This window comes from Sus scrofa, chromosome 9 (assembly GCF_000003025.6).
Source record: "Sus scrofa isolate TJ Tabasco breed Duroc chromosome 9, Sscrofa11.1, whole genome shotgun sequence".
In the NCBI taxonomy this organism is placed as follows: domain Eukaryota; kingdom Metazoa; phylum Chordata; class Mammalia; order Artiodactyla; family Suidae; genus Sus; species Sus scrofa.
The window spans coordinates 11,531,434-11,550,466 of NC_010451.4; the positions used below are offsets into that span (position 1 = coordinate 11,531,434).

Genomic DNA, 19,033 nt, shown 5'->3' on the forward strand with positions numbered 1-19,033 from the left:
CTTTCAAAGCATTGAAAGATAAAATTTGCTTGCCCAGAATACTCTGTCCAATAAAGTAACTCTTTAGATTTGAAGGAGAAGTAAAGGCTTTACCAGACAAACAAACCTGAGGGAGTTCCTACCACTAGACCTGCCTTACAAGAAATGTTGAAAGGAGCTCTTCTATCAGAAATAAAAAATATAAAAGTGTACATAGCTCTCAGTAAGGTAATAAAAAGACGGAATACACAGACTCATAAGAGACAACTATGAACATTTATATGTCAACAAATTAAATAACCTAGAAGAAATAGATATGTTTCTAGAAATTCACAATCTATAACAAGACTGAATCAGTCAGAAATAGAAAATCTGAACAGATCAATAGTGAATCAAGACACTGAGTCAATGATAAAAAAATCTCCCAACACAGAAAATTCCAGGACCAAATAGCTTTAGTGGTAAAGTCTACCAAACATTTAAAGATAATACAAATCCTCCTCAAACTGTTTGAAAATAATGAAGAAGGAGGAATATTTATAACACATACAGGACAAATACTGTATAATATAACTTATACATAGAATCTAAAAAACACAAACCTGTTAAAAAAAAAAAAAAAACCCCACACACAGTAAAATAGTTGTTACCAGGGGGTGTGGAGGTGGAGGGAAAAGACTGATGCTGTTTAAGGGTTCAGCCTTCTAACAAATACTAAATAAGCCAAAAAGATCTAAAGCACAGTATTTTGAATATTGACCACAATATCTTACTATAAGCATATTATGTGATAAATACCATTACGGCAGCAACAATTTTACAGTATTTAAATGTACCAAAGTAACAAGCTGTATACTTTTTTTTTCCCCTGCATTTTAGGCCTGCACCCACGGCACATGGAAGTTCCCAGGCTATGAGTCTAGTTGGAGCTACAGCTGCTGGCCTACACCACAGCTCATGGCAATGCAGGATCCTTAATCCACTGAGCGAGGCCAGGGGATCAAACCCACAACCTCACGGTTCCTAGTCGGATTTGTTTCCACTGTGCCCCAATGGGAACTCCCAGGCTGTACACATTAAATTTATACAATGTTACATATCAAATTTATCCAACTTTTTTAAAAAAGAAAAGACAATATTTAGGAATTTCAAGATATTTTTTCCTGTTAATGATTTCTAGTTTAATTCCATTTTGGTCAGGTAACACACTTGGTAACAATCTGTTCTTTCGTATTTGTCAAAATTTGTTTCATGGCTCAGAACGTAGTCTAGCTTCTATTTGTTTTTAGTTCTTTTCTATTTGTTCTTTAGTTACTGAAAAAAAGTGTTGAAATATATAATTGTTTACTATTTCTTTCTGTAAGTCCTACCAGATCTGATTCATGTAAATTGAAGCTGTACTGTTCAACGAATACACATTTAGGATGTATATGTATTCTTGATGAGCTGATCTTTCTATAATTTCATAATATCCATCTTTACCACTAATAATTTTCCTTGTTGTGAAGTACACTCTGCCAGATATTAATATAGCCACTCCAGATTTCATTTGATTAGTGTTTATATCGTGTATCTTTATGCATTATCTTAACTTCAATCTGTAAAACAGGTTAAAATAATATAGTGGTGGTTATAGTTGAAATGGGCTTTTATAGACATCATGAATCTGGATTTTAATACACTCTGATTCTATTTTTATTGTAATTATTCATATGGCTGTATTTAGGTATTTCGATTTATGATTTTTTGATTGTCCTTTATATTTTTGTTTCTCTGTTCTTTTTTGCCTTCTTTTGGACTGTTTCTTTTTAATACTTTAAGTGGCTGCTTTAAAGATTACAAACTATCTTCCTACTTTAAACTTTCAGTCCACTCAGCTTCAGAATTTTCTTACTTCCAGTAAAATGTGGAGTTCTTACAGTTTTACAGGCCCTTTCCCTTTTCCCTCCTCCCCATGATGTTTAGTTCTCTGTGTACCAAATCTACATACATGAAAAATAAGAAAATATATAATTTTCACTCTTAAGAGTCACGCATGTTTTTTAAAACACCAGGAGAAAAACAGTCCATCCTCTTCACTCCCACATTTACCATCTCTATTGCCATTTCTTCAACCTGAGAGTTCCAAGTTTCCATCTCATATTTTCTTGCACGGTTGGGGGGCTTCTGGAGTAAATTCTCTAATTTTTCCCTTCATCTGAGAAGCCCTTGATTTAACCTTCATTCCTTAGGGATATGCCACTTTTTGCTGTTATCAGTATCTTTGATTTAGCCATTCGAATGGATGAATAGTAGTATTAAATTATGTTTTAACTTGAATTTCCATAATGACCAATGATATTTTAAAATACCTTCATATGTTTATTTGCTCTTTTGTAACATTTGATGGCAAAAAGAACATTTAAACAGGCCATATTGTGACACATAAAATGAACTTTAATATGAAAAAACAACAGACATACAAAGTGTGCAATCAGGCCAGAAGAGAATTAAACTAGGCTTCAAGGACAGAGACAAAATGCTAAAGAAGGATGGGAGCTCAACTCCTCTCACGAAGACACCAAAATCACAATTAAGTGCTGAACAACCATCAACAAAATAGGCTTGAAATGACCAAAAAAGATATCCTATGCCCAAAAAAAGAAGAAGCCACAACAAGATGGTAGGAGGGGCACTATCATGATATAAGCAAATTCCATACCCAACAGGTGAGCAACCCACAAACTGGAAAATAACTATATCACAGAGGCTCTCCTATAGGAGTGAGAGTTCTGAATCCTAAGTCAGGTTCCCCAGCCTGGGGGTTCTGGCATTGGGAAGAGCAGGGCTTGAATGTGGGAGCTCTACAGGATTAGGGGAAACAGACTCCACTCTTGGAGGGCACATATGAGGTTTCAATGCGTACTGTGTCCCAGAGCAAAGCAGAGACTCCATAGGAATCTGAGCCAGACCTACATGCAGGTCTTGGAGGGTCTCTTGGGGATGCAGGAGTCAGCTGTGGCTCACTGTGGTGGCAGGACACTGGACTTGGAGGTCCCTGGAAATAATCATCAGAGTGAGCGCCTTTGGAGGCTGTCATTTTCGAAAAATTTGGCCCTGTCCAACAGCAGCCTGTAAGCACAAGTGCTGAGAGTCCCAGGCCAAACAATGCTAGGGTGGGAACACAGCCCCACCTATGAACAGAGAGAAGAAAATATTTGTAAATGAAATAACCAACAAAAGACTAATCTCAAAATGTACAAACAACCCATGCAGCTCAATATCCAAAAAAAGCAAGTAACCTAATCAAAAATAGGCAGAAAATCGAAATAGACATTTCTCCAAGGAAGACATATGGATGGCCAAAGTGCACACAAAACCTGCTCAACATTGCTAATTATTACAGAAATGCAAACCAAACCTACTATGAGGTACCACCTCACACCAGTCAGAATGGGCATCCTCAAAAAGCCTACAAACAATAAATGCTGAAGAGGGTGTGGAAAAAAGGGACCCTTCCTACACTACTGGTGGGAATGTAAATTGGTACAACCACTACGGAAAAAAAGTACGGAGGTTTCTTAAAAAACTAAAAAATAGTATTACCATATAATCCAGCAATCCCACTCCTGGGCCATCTACCCAGAGAAAACCATAATTCAAAAAGATACATGTACCCCAATGTTCGCTGCAGCACTATTTACAAAAGTCAACATAAAAACAACCTAAATGTCTATCAACAGATGATGGATAAAGAAGATGTGGTACACATATACAATGGAATATTACTCAACCATAAAAAAGAATGAAAAATGCCACCTGCAGCAACATGGATGAACCTAGAGATTATCACACTAAGTGAGGTAAGTCAGATAAGAGAAAGACAAGCATCATATGGTATCATTTATATGTGGAATCAAAAAATGATACAGATGAACTTATTTACAAAACAGAAACAGACTCACAGACTTTGAAAACAATTTATGGTTACTAAAGGGGACAGGTAGGGAGGAAGGATGGATTGGGGATTTAGGAATGGCATATATACACTATTGTATATGGGATGGATGGTCAACAGGGACCTGCTGTATAGCACAGGGAACTGTACTCAGTATTATGTGATAATCTATATAGGAAAAGAATCTGAAAAAGAATGGATATGTGTATATATATAATTGAAGCACTTTGTTGTACAACAGAAATGAATACATTATAAATCAACTATACTTCATAAAACTTAAAAAAATAAAATCAATTAAAAATTATAATCAATAATAAGGTAACTGGAAAATCTGCAAGCATTTGGAAATTTAAAAAGAAAATTTAGGGGTTTCTGTCATGGCTCAGTGGTTAACAAATCCGACTAGGAACAATGAGGTTGTGGGTTCAACCCCTGGCCTTGCTCAGTGGGTTAAGGATCTGGCATTGCTGTGAGCTGTGCTGTAGGTGGCAGACATGGCTCAGATCCGATGCTGCTGTGGCTGTGGCGTAGGCTGGCAGCTGCAGCTCCAAGTGGACCCTAATCTGGGAACCTCCATATGCTGCGGGAGCAGCCCTAGAAAAGGCAAAAAGACCAAAAAAAGAAAAACAAAAAAAAAAAAAGGAAATTTGTAAATAACCCATGGGCTTTGGGAAATTTTTAAATATTTTGGACTAAATAAAAATGAAAATGCCACATATGAAAATCTATGAGATGGGGAGTTCCCGTTGTGGTACAGTGGAAATGAATCTTACTAGTGTCCATGAGGATGTGGGCTCGATCCCTGGCTTCTCTCAGTGGGCTGGGGATCTGGCGTTGCTGTGAGCTGTGTTCTAAGTCACAGACATGGCTCGGATCCCATGTTGCTGTGGCTGGGCCGTGGCTGGCAGCTACAGCTCCGATTGGACCCCTAGCCTGGGAACCTCCAAATGCCATGGGTGTGTCCCTAAACAGACAAAGAAGGAAGGAAGGAAATAGATTTGAGCAGAAATCAATGAAACCAAAGACTGATTCTCTGACCAGAAGTTCAATAGATCTGTCTATCAATGGATAGATCTCTAGGAGATTGGAGGAGAGAGGATTACAAATTATAAAAATCAGGAATGAAAAATGGAATATAACCATTGATTCCAAAGTCATTAAAAGGATAATAAAATATTACAAACAATTCTATGTCCATTAATTCAACTACTAAATGATTTAGAGCAATTACTCAAAATACACCAACTATCAACAATCACTGAAGAATTTCTAACTTCAGATAGCTTAGGTTTTCAGTCCTAGAGATTCTGTTTGGTTGTTTTTAGATCTTATATCTCTCTCATTATGTTCTTGTTTTCCTTTAAATCCATGATAGATTTGTGATAGCTTTTGAAAAGTTCCTTTCTCTTAATTCCCTTTCTCTATCTTTTTTGGATCTTTTCTTTTTTAATGGGTAGTTTTTCTCCTGATTTTAAGGCACACTTTCCTGCTTCTTCATGTATTCCAAGTAATTTTATTATTGGCTCTTGGAGACTGTGACGGTTACATTGTTGGAGGTCTTGATGCTGCTGTTTCTTCCAAAGTGTAGCAATCCTCTTGGCAGATGTTTATATTACTAACAAATCAACTGAATTTTTTTGGAGTGGATATAAAATAGCCTTTATCTAGGGTTTGTTCAGCCTGATTACTGAGGTGTGACCTTTCTGGGGTTTTTACTAAAGGTCCCAAAGGTCCAACAAACTCTATATTCTGATATTAAGTAGAATGTAATTATCTTCCAGACCCTGTGAGCTCTTAGAATGGTTCATCTAAAAGCTCCCTAGTAGTATTTGGCCCAGTCTTGTGGACTTTCACCCTATTTGTGAGCTTCTTAGCAGCAATAGACTCAAGCAGAAACCCTATGAAGATTTCTGGAGGCCCTTCTCTGGAGACTGCTTTCATTTTTGTCTTCATCCCTCAAAATTCCAGCCACCTTGATCTCCGCAAGATCCCATCTTTCTCTCCTCAATTCCGCAAGATATCCATGCTTTGCCTAGGTTTCTCCTGCCGTGTGATAGCTGCAAAGGGCCTCCAGGCAAGAACATGAGGTCATTCATAACATTCTCCTATTATTTCCTTCACTCATGGATCACAATTCTTCACTGACTGTTCTCTCGTATCTGAGAATGATGATTTCATTTATTGTGTCTGGTTTTCTAGTTGTTTATGGCAGGAGGACATGTCCAGCACCTATAAACTGTCATGACCAGAAGTAGGAATGTCCATGCTTCATCTAGAGCTCAACACTGTGTATTAAACCCTCAATGGGGTAGGAATTGTAAATGATAAAAAGAGAACCTTTACCTTCCCAGCACATGCTGTGCAGGTAAAATAATTATATATAAAAAACCATCAAATTGCTATATATATAAGTTTCAAAGAACAAACTGGATGTACCAGGAGAGCTGTTTTCAATGCCCATAATATGTTCTTAACCATAACGGAAATAGACTAAGTCATTTGAAAATAGTTGTGTATTATACTCTATTAATAGTGTATTTTATTATACTTTCTGACATGGTTTACTATAATAAATTAACCAAATGAATTCAGTTTAATTGTCATTTGGTTTCTGCTTTATTCACATGTCCATCTACAGGTCTTTTCCATAAGATACAGATCAGAAATTGGAAAGGCTATATTCAAATTCTTGTGTGAAAGGACCATAGAGATATTCACTTAACTACTGATATGCAAGGAACTCAAAGAATAGGGTTCCTAGTGTAACCTAACATTGCCATCTCAGACACTGTATTAGAGGAATGAGTTAGAACGTAGTTATATTTAGTTAGTTATATTTCCAGGATTAAATTTTAAAGCAGGAACAGGTAACTTTCTGGAAGCACACTGATAACCCCAGATATAGCAGGACATTAACCATGCCAGACTGAATAAACTGATTAGGGCAACCAAATCAGGCTTATTCATTTTGGACCTTTGTTAGCATTCTTTTCAACATTCTATTTCCTGACGGGCATATGACCAAAACCCATTCTCTTTTTGACCTTTTTATACTCTTACACTTGTGCAAAACATTCTTTGTATTTAGTAACTTGTTCTCATTACAAATTATTTTTACTGAGTCGCTATATTTCATGGCAATGCAGTCATTTGCAGAAATTGAATAAAAATTGTCCTTATTTCCACTGGGATATAATTGGACAAACTGATTGTGTAATCAAGGTTATATATGAAGGATCATATTTGAGAATACATTTCATTCAATCTGGTATAACAAGCCCCCAGTCCTACAAAGGACACAGATGTAATTTATATTCATAACCAACGCCTTTGAGTCTTCCTAGTCAAACTGTCCGGTGTCTGTTGTTGCTCACTGTCCAACATTACAGGTAGTAAGAAAAGTCACTGATCAGCAGAAAAAGGATACAGGAATTTGCTCACATTTGTGGTATACATGTGAAACTTGGTTTAAATGAGCTTCTTATTTTTCAAGTAGTAGCGATAAAGAGCTCTGGAATGATTTAATGGCCTTAGTAGTTGTTTAACACAATCTGACTCTAGATTTGCTGATTATATGACAAGGAACCTTAAGCAGGTTAAGTGAATTTTTTCACTGCACTGATGTAAAGTAAAAAAGCCTAATAACACAAAATCACAATGAGATAGCTCTAAATAATGTATAGAACTTATTTATGATCATAAGAGGGGACCTAAATTATTCAAAACTTAGAAATAAGGCAAAAGGTGATTAATGAAGCCTGTAGCAACATGGTAGCATATGGTTTAACAAATACACCGAAGGTCATCTGACTCTTGGGGGAATGTAACTTTCTTTGAATTACTATTTACTATTGTTAGGGTCAGAATATGTAAAGTTAGATGTTAACTTGTAGAAAATGGATAAAAGTGGAGATGGTTTTTGTCCAGTGGAAACGGAAACGAGTTTGGACAGAGATGACAATTCCAAAAGTAGGCTTTGTTAATACAGAGTATATTAACTGAATTAATGTACTAAGTTTGTATCCAACTTGGCAATGTAATTCCAGCATTTCTTTGTTGCACTGACTACTTGCATGTTGGTGTCTGATGAGTATTTTGAATGGGTGTTGTCATCCTGCTTGTTCCTGGATTAACATGCTTAATAAAACTTGTATTCTGATCACCATCTATATGCATGAGAATTATATCTTTGTAATTTTGAGATTTATACTTTCACAGAGGGATATAAAAATGCTCTACAGGAGTTCCCATTGTGGCACAGGGGAAATGAATCCAACTAGGAACCATGAGGTTGTGGGTTCAATCCCTGGCCTCGCTCAGTGGGTTAAGGATCCAGCGTCACCGTGAGCTGGGGTGTAGCTCGCAGATGTGGCTCAGATCTGGCGTTGCTGTGGCTGTGGTACAGACCGACAGCAATAGCTCCAATTAGACCCCTAGCCTGGGAACCTCCATATGCCGTGGGTGTGGCCCTAAAAGGGACAAAAGAAAAAAAAAATGCTCTACATAAATGCTGATTTTGCTGGAGAAACAAGAACTCAGCTAAGATTCCAGGGGAAACTCCCAGAACTTCTGTATCTATTTTTATTTCATTATCAACCAGATTTCATTGCTTAATTTTCAAAGTAACCTCAAGAATAACTAATATAATGACAAATAATCATCAGCTCACCACCATCACCAATTCATAATTATACCCATCCAAATAAAGAGCAACCCACAATAATTTTTACAAATAAAACCAATTTATTTGCTATGGAATATTATCCAAACAGCCAAATCTTTCAACCACGTGCCAACACCATTTCAATCACCTCTGACCACACAGCATGCAAGCAAAGGATGTTCCTTAGTGAAATCCAAAATTAAAGCCTCTAGATAACCATATGTAAACCTGAAGTTTTACGTTTCCGTAGCCAGATTAATAGTATAACAAAACACTGCAAGCATATCACCTAAATATGCTAACATAAAACTGTTAATCCTAAAAAAAAGCCTACCAAAATTTATCACAGTAACATATCCTATCCTATCACTTGCAATAAATAAGACCTTAATGGACCATATGTTCCATGTTAGATATAACAACAGCATTTTCATCTGGAGAATATATTTGCCAAAATATTACCTATAGCTAATCCAATGTATACATTCTAGTAAAGCATTCTGGCTTGTGCCTATTTTTTCATGTATAATGAGACATATACAGAATATGCATATAACAGAAACCTGAAATATCAAATTGATCTCATTTTATTCACAAATGGAAACAGGAGTTCCCGTCCTGGCTCAGTGGTTAACGAACCTTAACAGTATCCCTGAGGACAAAGGTTCTATTCCTGGCCTTGCTCAGTGGGTTAAGGATGCCACATTGCTATGAGCTGTGGCATAGGTCGCAGATGCAGCTTGGATCCCATGTGGCTGTGGTTGTGGTGTAGGTCAGCGGCTACAGCTCCAATTCAACCACTAGCCTGGGAATTTCTATATGCCATGTGTGTGGCCCTAAAAAGACAAAGGACAAAGAAAAATAAAACAACAAAACACAAATGGAAACAGCATTTATGGCTATGTACTCATATGAGAGTGAGTACTTTGAGGCAGACTCAGTTATTACAAATCAACATTCAGGTATTCCTTATATTAACACTAATTAATAGATGAATTTGAAGTGGAAAAATCTATCCTTACATAGTTACTTACTTTTCATCATTTAAACACAAAAAAAGATCAAGTCAATCCTTTATATTTGATTAACATCAAATATGGACAAAATTCCATTCCACTCTTAATATACAAGGCAGCTAGATTTATTTTCCTAATTACACAATTACATGACAAGACAGCTATTACCACAACTGATCCCCAACCATGTTAGCTCTGCTGCCATAGGTGCTGGCAATACGAATGCCTGCTGTCTGTCCTTCTCAGATATTTATTGTCAAAATCAGACTCAAAATGAGTATATCTGCTTGCCAACACCTTGGTCACATGGATTCCCTCTAAACATATGATAACCTGGAAAATTTAAGTTGTTAAGTTTTCGTCATCTCAAGAAGGTAGGCTTGACTTTTACCACATGCAAATCTGAGCTTTTGTTTTACCCACTCTAAAATATTCAGGATAATTCTAAACTTTCTAAGTTGTTTAAGCACAATCTCCTCATGTTTCCCTGATTCTTCTCCTAATTTACCTTCCACTTCCTCCCTACCCCTCTTTTGTCTCTCTTTCCTCCTTTCCTTCCTTTTTCACTCACACACACACACACACACACACACACACACCCCATGTCCCCTCTCGTTCCAATATACCATAATCTCTGCAACAAACCACCTTCATTGCCCATGGTTCCCCTTAGTAGTGATCTTCTTTCAGCTCAGATGATAATATTGCTTGAAGTGCTCTCCAACTCTCTCAGGAAGAACCACTCACATTTGCACCAAAATTTCACTGTACAGTGTATTTATCTCCAGAAGCAGCACATGGCATCATACAAAAGAGGGATTCAATGTAGGTTCTTTGACCTAGGGAATGTGTCTTACCCATGAATGTGAAAACCATCTGCCTGCATTCAGAGTTGACAGGAAATCCCAATAAAATACGGTTGGGTTTCGGAGGGAGGCATTTGGCAAGACCTCCATGATATTGGTTGTTCTTCTTAGGTTATAATCATGCATGAGAAAAGGCACTTTATCATAACTGCAGGTAGAAGGGGGAAAAGGGAAAGGTGTGAATTGGCTGAATTCAGTAACCTTGGTAGATAAAGTTCTTAGGAAGCCCATCAAATCAGAGGTCTTATTACTAGGGTTCCTCACCCCCTGTCAAATCTCAGCAAAGGCCTAAGTGCCAGTAATTTGTAGTTGATTTCAATATGTTCATGCCCTAGGGATCAATCTTTTGTGGTGTGTGAAAATCATATTATTTGTGGTGATAGAGCATCTTCCCTATATAGCAGCTTTTTAGATAAAGAAAAAGTGGGTACAATAGTGACCTGAGAGTAAGGTAAGTGGAGTGGGGATGGGGCAAGACCCTGTGGTCCCCAAAGTCATACTAAGCAGGCACCTGGACAATCTTCCTATGTTGTTCTAATTCATTTCCTACCTAGACACCTGCTCTGATTGTATCTGATGCTAGACACTTCACATCAGATGGCATCATTAGAAAAGTTCCTGGTTCTGTTTTTTGCTGTTGACCTCGAAGAATCTCTGTTTTATGAAAATCTTTCTCTCATTAAAATATCCTTGAAGAGAACTCTGTAATGGCCATGGGGGAGTAACAGGGTAGAAATTTAGCCTCCTGCCCATAAAAAACTAGAGAACTGGAGAAAATAAGGCAATAACTTTTCAGCCAATGGACAATGGGAAGCATAACATGATGGCTTTAGAGAAAAAGCCAAAAAAAAAAAAAAATGAAATGGTCTCTAGCATTACCCAGGCTTCTCCTTATAGATGAATACTGGACTGTGGCACTGGAAGGGAAAACCTAAAAGGGGCACAGCTCTTGTGCTGAAATGAGGAGAAAGATATCAGATGAAGGGGAGGTGAAGACGGCTAGGATCTGTAAACGAGAATTCCACAGATGTTTGAGTTATGCCAAAAAAAAAAAAAAAAAGATTGCCAGGGAAATGTGTAAAGAGTTCTCTTTAATGCATGGCTAAATATCAATGTGTATCCTCACAGAGTAAAACTCTATGAATAACCTCAGAATAACCTCAAGGAAATGAAAACTACCAGAAAATTCTAAGACAATTTGGAGAGCCCACACTGGGATATGAATTATTCAAGTTCCATCCACTAAGAGTGAAGAGACCTCAATAATTTGGAGGCATTTTCTAGAGACTCCAGAGGGCCACACCTTTGAAATGAAGATAATTTAGAACTAGAACGACTTTAGAGCCTCTATTAAAGAGCTTAAAAACAACTTCCAAAGGACTAAACTAATCTCCTGTAAAAGAAACCAGAAAGAAATTCTGGAGATAAGATGTACAAGAACTAAATTAAAAAATGAAGATTCTTTCTTCTGCTTATCTCCAGAATTTATTCTGGTTTCTTTTATAGTTTTAAAAAACTTTTTATTTACATTTCCATTTTCATTCACATATTATTTTATTGAATTTATACACATTATCCTTTAATTCTTCAAATATCTTTAGTACAATTATTTTAAAGTCTTTTTTTAGTATGTTTCACATAAGCTCTTTGCAGGGGTAGCTGATTTATTTTTTTCCCTTGAATAAGCCATACTTTCCTATTTTTTATGCCATGTGATTTTGGGGGATTGAAAACTGGACAAATGGTATTATAATAGCCTTTAATGTGGACTTGTACATGTGTATGTATACTTGCATATTTACCTTTCCTAATGTTCATAAAGATTCTTGGATCTATTAGTACCTAATTTTTATCAAATTTTGAAGATTTTTTACTTTCATTCCCACAGATTTTTTCCCCTGTTCCTCCTCTCCTTTAGGACTCCAATCACACAGAAGCAGGCAAAAGAAAGAATCAGAGAATTTGAAGACAGGACAATATAAGTTATTGCGTTTGAGGAATGGAATGAAAAAAGATTGTAGAAAAGTGAGCAGAGTCTAAGGTAACCCTGACACCAAAACTAGACAAACACACTACAAAAAAAGGAAACTACAACCAATATCTCTTACGAATAGTGATGTAAAAATCCTCAACAAAATACTAGAAAATAGAATTCAGCAGTGTACTAATAGGGTTATAAATCATATCCAAGCAGGATATGGTCTAGAATGCAAGGATGGTTCAACATAGCAAAATCTGTCAATGTTATATAACACATTAATAGAATGGAGAATAAAACGCATGATCCTCTCAATTGATACAGAAAAAGCATTTGACAAAATTTGACACCTTTCATTATAAGAACACTAAACAGACTGGAAATAGAAGGAAACTATCACAACGCAATTAAAGACATATATGAAAAACCCAGACTGAACATGGTATCCAATGGTGAAAAGACTGAAAGCTTTTTCTCTAAGATTAGGAACCAGGCAAGGATATCTGCTTTTGGAACTTCTGTTCATAGGAGTCCTGGAATTTCTAGCCAGAGCAATTAGGCAACATAGGGAAATAAAAGGCATCCAGACTGGAAAGTAAGAAATAAAATTACTTGTTTTTAGATGGTATGATCTTATATGTGGAAAACCCTAAGATCACACACAAACACCCCAAAACCAATAAATTAATTCAGTAAAGTAGTAGGATACAAAGTCAACACACAAAAATCAGTTGTATTCTATACACTAAGATTTAACAATAAGAAGAGAAAATTGCAGGAGCAACTCCACTAACATCCATTAACAAAATAATAAATGCATAAGAATTAACTTAACCTGGGGGGGCAGAGAAAGATGGAGGAGGAGTAAGGGTTGTGCTCACCATTTCCCACAAACACATCGAAAAAACACATCTACATGTAAAAGAGCTCACACAGAACATCAACTGAGTGCTGGCAGAAGAACTTAAACCTCTAACAAGGGTAAGAAACTCTTGACATAACTGAGTAGAACAAAGAAAAAGAGAGAGAGAGAGAATGAATAAGGACTGCACTAGCATTCCAGAGAGGGAGCTGAGAAGGAGAAAAGGAACCCACACCCTGAGAAGCCACCTAACCGATGGAAAGATCAGCCAAGTCAGAAGGATCTCAAAGTCGCCGAAAAAGCACAGCAGCAGGTCTGAGAAGGGAAAAGCAGAGTGGGAGCCACACAGATCATCTGAACCACCAGCCCAGACACCACAGCCTCGCTGGGCACTGAGACTTAGGCTCCAGAGGTCAGTCCCTGGGAGAGGACTGGGGTTAGCAGTGTGGAGACAGCCTAAGGGGATAAGGAGCAGTGTGCCTCAGGCAGGGGAATGGTACGCTAAGGGCTGGGGAGTGGAAAGCCACAGCAGAGGGAACCTGGGAGAAGGTCCAGACCCACAGGAGAGACAAAGGCACCATTGTTGGGGAGGGGAGAGGAGGCAGGCCACCATAGGAAACTCCTTACGCCGGAGTGTGTGCATGTGCTCGCAGGCTTGCAGGGTGGGGGGCAGCAGTGGCATAGGCTGCTCACAAACAGAAGCTGCTTGCAACCCACAGGAGACCAGGCATTTCTGGCACAGGATACCCGTGAGAGAAGCCTCTTGCTCGTATATGGAGACTGGGTGCTTCCTGAGTGGGCTACCAGTGGCCAGCCACCTCTTGTGTGAGCTAAGGGGATCAGGGGGCTAAGTGTGACACGGTGCCTACAAAGCACCGTACACTATTGCACTCACTCCCTTGGGAACATACCTGCCCTGCAGCTGCCACTGCCAAATGCTCTGGGTGGCGCCCAGACACTTGGTCACTGTCCCTTCCAGAGACCATACAACTAGGAACAGCTGGTGCAGCACCCCCTGCATGGTCTAAGTGGGACAGGGTGCTTCTTGCATGGTCTGCAGCGGGTGGTAACAAACCACTGCAGTTATCCCTCACTCCAGAGGTGGGCAGGGCCCACACCCACTGGGGATACCTGAACAAGAATCAATTGCAGCTCCAACCACCTCAGAAGGAACTACAGAGAAGAACATTAAGACAGACCACCACCTGATGTTGCTCTCACTCCCCTGGGAGCACACCTGACCTGCAGCTGCCACCGACAAACATTCTGGGCAGTGCCCAAATGCTTGATCACTGTCCTTCTCAGGAGCCTGCAACTAAAAGCACCTTGTGCAGCACATCCTTTGGGGGCTAAGCAGGATGAGGTGCTTCTTGCATGGTCTACAGGTGGGGGGGGGGAAACCACCTGTTATCTCTGGATTCTAAAGGAATCCAACATCAAGATATAGGAACATAGAGGGCCCCAAAACAAGTTGAACCCAAACAGGCCCACACCAAGACACATTATAATAAAAATGGCAAAAGTTAAAGACAGGATTCTAAAGCAGCAAGAGAAAAGCAAAGCGTTAATTATAAGGGAACCCCCATAACACTATCAGCTGATTTCTCACAGAAACACTATAAGCCAGAAGGGAGGGCAAGATATATTTAAATGCTGAAAAGAAAAGATTTGCAACCTAGAATACTCTACCCAGCAAAAATATCATTTAAAATAGAAGGGGAAATAAGGAATTTCTACAACAAACAAAAGCTAAAAGAGTGCAATACTAAACCCTTTTTTAAAAAATTCATTTATTTATTTTTCTGCTGTACAGTGTGGGACCAAGTTACACATACATGTATATATACTTTTTCCTCCCATTGTTGTGTTGTGATGTAAGTACCTAAACATAGTTCTCAGTGCTACACAGCAGGATCTCATTGTAAATCCATTCCAAGAGCAATAGTTTGCATCTGTTAACCCCAAGCTCCTGATCCCTCCCACTCCTCCCTCTCCTCCTGGGCAACCACAAGTCTATTCTCCAAGTCTATGATTTTCGTTTCTGTGGAAAGGTTCATTTGTGCTTTATATTAGATTCCAGTTATAAGTGATATCATATGGTATTTATCTTTCCCTTTTCTGACTTATTTCACTCAGTATGAGAGTCTCTAGTTCCATCCATGTTGCTGCAAATGGCATTATGTCATTCTTTTTTATGGATGAGTAGTATTCTTTTGTGTATATATACCACATCTTCCTGATCCAATTGTCTGTTGATGGACATTTGGGATGTTTCCATGTCTTGGCTATTGTGAATAGAACTGTAATGAACATGCAGGTGCATGTGTCTTTTTTAAGGCAAGTTTTGTCTGGATATATATCCAAGAGTGGGATTACTGGGTCATATGGTAGTTCTATGTATAGATTTCTAAGGTACCTCCATACTGTCCTCCATAGTGGCTGTACCAGCTTACATTCCCACCAACAGTACAGGATGGTTCCCTTTCTCCACAACTCCTCCAGCACTTGTTATTTGTGGACTTATTAATGATGGCCATTCTGACTGGTATGATGTGGTATCTCATGGTAGTTTTGATTTGCATTTCTCTAATAATCAGGGATGTGGCGCGTTTTTTCATGTGCTTGTTGGCCATCTGTTTATCTTCCTTGGAGAATGGTCTATTCAGGTCTTTTGCCCATTTTTCCATTGGGTGGTTAGCTTTTTTGCTGTTGAGTTGTATAAGTTGCTTGTACATCCTAAAGATTAAGCCCTGGTCAGCTGCATCATTTGAAACTTTTCTCCCATTCTGTAAGTTGTCTTTTTGTTTTCTTTTTGGTTTCCTTTGCTATGCAAAAGCTTTTAAGTTTGATTAGGTCCCATTGGTTTATTTTTGCTCTTATTTCTGTTGCTTTGGGAGACCGACCTGAGAAAATATTCATGAGTTGATGTCAGAGAATGTTCTGCCTATGTTCTTTTCCAGGAGTTTGATGGTGTCTTGTCTTATTTGTCTTTTAGCCATTTTGAGTTTATTTTGGTGCATGGTGTGAGGATGTGTTCTAGTTTCGTTGATGTGCATGCAGCTGTCCAGGTTTCCCAGCAAGATTTGCTGAAAAGACTCTCTTTTTCCCATTTTATGTTCTTTCCTCCCTTGTCAGAGATTAATTGACCGTAGGTGTCAGGGTTTATTTCTGGGTTCTTTATTCTGTTCCATTGGTCTATCTGTCTGTTTTGATACCAGTACCACACTGTCTTGATGACTGTGGTTTTGTAATAGTGCCTGAAGTCTGGGAGAGTTATGCCTCCTGCTTAGTTTTTGTTTCTCAGGATTGCTTTGGCAATTCTGGGTCTTTTGTGGTTCCATATACATTTCTGGATTGTTTGTTCTGGTTCTGTGAAAAATGTCATGGGTAATTTGATAGGGATTGCATTGAATCTGCAGATTGCTTTGGGTAGTATGGCCATTTTTACAATATTGATTTTTCCAACGAGGAACATGGAATATCTTTCCATTTCAATACATCTTCTTTAATTTCTTTGATTAACATTTTATAGTTCTCAGCATATAAGTCTTCTACCTCCTTGGTCAGGTGTATTCCCAGGTATTTGATTTTTTGTGGTGCAATTTTAAAAGGTATTGTGTTTTCGTATTACTTTTCTAAAGTTTCACTGTTGGTATACAGAAATGTGACTGAGTTCTGAATGTTACTCTTATATCCTGCTACTTTGCTGAATTTGTTAATCAGTTCAAGTAGTTTTGGGGTTGAGTCCTTAGGGTTTTCTACGTATAGTATCATGTCGTCTGCATACAGTGACAGTTTAACCTATTCTCTTCCTATTTGGATGCCTTTTATTTCTTTTGTTTGTCTAATTGCTGTGGCTAGGATTGCCAAAACTATGTTGAAGAGCAGTGGTGAGAGTGGGCATCCCTGTCTTGTTTCAGATTTGAGTGAGAAGGCTTTCAGCTTTTCTCCATTGAGTACCATTTTTGCTGTGGGTTTGTCATAAATGGCTTTGATTATGTTAAAGAATGTTCCCTCTATACCCACTTTGGTGAGAGTTTTTTATTATGAATGGATATTGGACTTTGTCAGATGCTTTTCTGCATCTGTTGAGATGATCATATGGTTTTTGACTTTTCTTTTGTTAATGTGGTGTTTGACGTTAATTGATTTGCATATGTTGAACCATCCTTGTGAACCTGGGATGCACCCCACCTGGTCATGGTGTACGATCTTTTTGATATGTTGTTGGATTCGGTTGGCTAAAATTTTGTTGAGAATTTTTGCGTCTATATTCATCAAAGATGTTGGCTGATAGTTTTCTTTTTTGGTGGTATCTTTGTCTGGTTTTGGAATTAGGGTAATGGTGGCATCATAGAATGTCTTTGGGAGTGTTCCTTCTTCCTCAAACTTTTGAGAAAGTTTAAGGAGAATGGGCACCAGATCCTCTTGTATGTTTGGTAGAATTCACCTGTGAAGCCATCTGGTTCTGGGCTTTTATTTGCAGGGAGTGTTTTTGTGAAATATTCAATTTCATTTCTAGTGACGGGTCTGTTCAGTTGGTCTATTTCTTCTTGATTCAGTTTCAGTAGGCTGTAAGATTCCAGAAAGTTGTCCATTTCTTCCAGATTGTCAAATTTGTTGGCACATAGTTGTTCATAGTATTCTCTTATAGTTTTTTGTATTTCTGCAGTATCCATTGTGATTTCTCCTTTTTCATTTCTAATTTTGTTTATTTGGGTTTTTTCTCTCCTCTTCTTAGTGAGTCTTGTCAGGGGTTTGTCAACTTTGTTTACCTTTTCAAAGAACCAGGTCTTGGTTTTATTAATTTTCTCTATTGTTTTTTGAATCTCTATTTTATTGATTTCCTCTTTGATCTTAAAAATTTCCTTCCTTCTGCTGACTTTAGGTCTTTTTTATTCTTCTTTTTCTAATTCATTTAGGTGGTGGGTTAAGTTGTCAATTTGAGATTTCTTCTTTTTGAGGAAGGCCTGTATATTCCTATGAATTTCCCTCTGAGACTGCTTTTGCGACATCCCATAGATTTTGAGAGGTTGTGCCTTCATTATCGTTTGACTCGAGGTATTTTTTAATTTCCTTCTTGATTTCCTCATTGACCCATTGGTTTTTTAGTAGCATGTTGTTTAGTCTCCATGTAGTAGGTTTTTTCTCATTTCTTTTCCTGTGGTTGATTCCTAGTTTCATGCCACTGTGGTCAGAGAAGATACTTGAAATAATTTCTATGCTCCTAAATTTGTTCAGGTTAGCTTTGTGCCTGAATATGTGATCAATTCTTGAGAATTTTCTATGCTCACTTGAGAAGAATGTGTGTTCTGATTTTTTTGGATATAGTGTGTCCTGAAAATGTCAATTAAGTCTAAATTTTCTATTGTCTCCTTTATGATCTCTGCTGCTTTATTGGCTTTCTCACCAGAGGATCTGTCCATTGATGTAAGTGGGGTATTAAAGTCTCCTACAACGATTGTATTCCCATCAATTTCTCCTTCTGTGTCTGTTAGTATTTGTTGTATGTCTCTGGGTGCTCCTATATTTGGGGCATATATATTGATGATAGTATGTCATCTTCTTGAATGGATCCTTTAACCATTAAATAGTGGCCTTCTTTGTCTTTTTTATGGCTTTCATTTTAAAGTCTATTTTGTCCAATATGAATATTGTAACTCCTGCTTTCCTGTCATGTCCATTGGCATGAAATATTTTTTCCCACTCCCTCACTTTGAATCTATGTG

The 19,033-nt window shown here is 38.0% G+C and overlaps 1 protein-coding gene across 1 annotated transcript in view; it reads right to left on the reverse strand.

Annotated features, from left to right (window-relative positions):
* Positions 1 to 19,033, reverse strand: part of LOC100525597 (glycerophosphodiester phosphodiesterase domain-containing protein 4-like) — a 105,504-nt gene that overhangs the window by 52,860 nt on the left and 33,611 nt on the right. Inside the window, exon 9 of the mRNA XM_021063935.1 lies at positions 10,456 to 10,612. Within this exon, the coding sequence (XP_020919594.1) occupies positions 10,456 to 10,612 (157 nt within the window). The remainder of the gene's footprint in view (positions 1 to 10,455; positions 10,613 to 19,033) is intronic.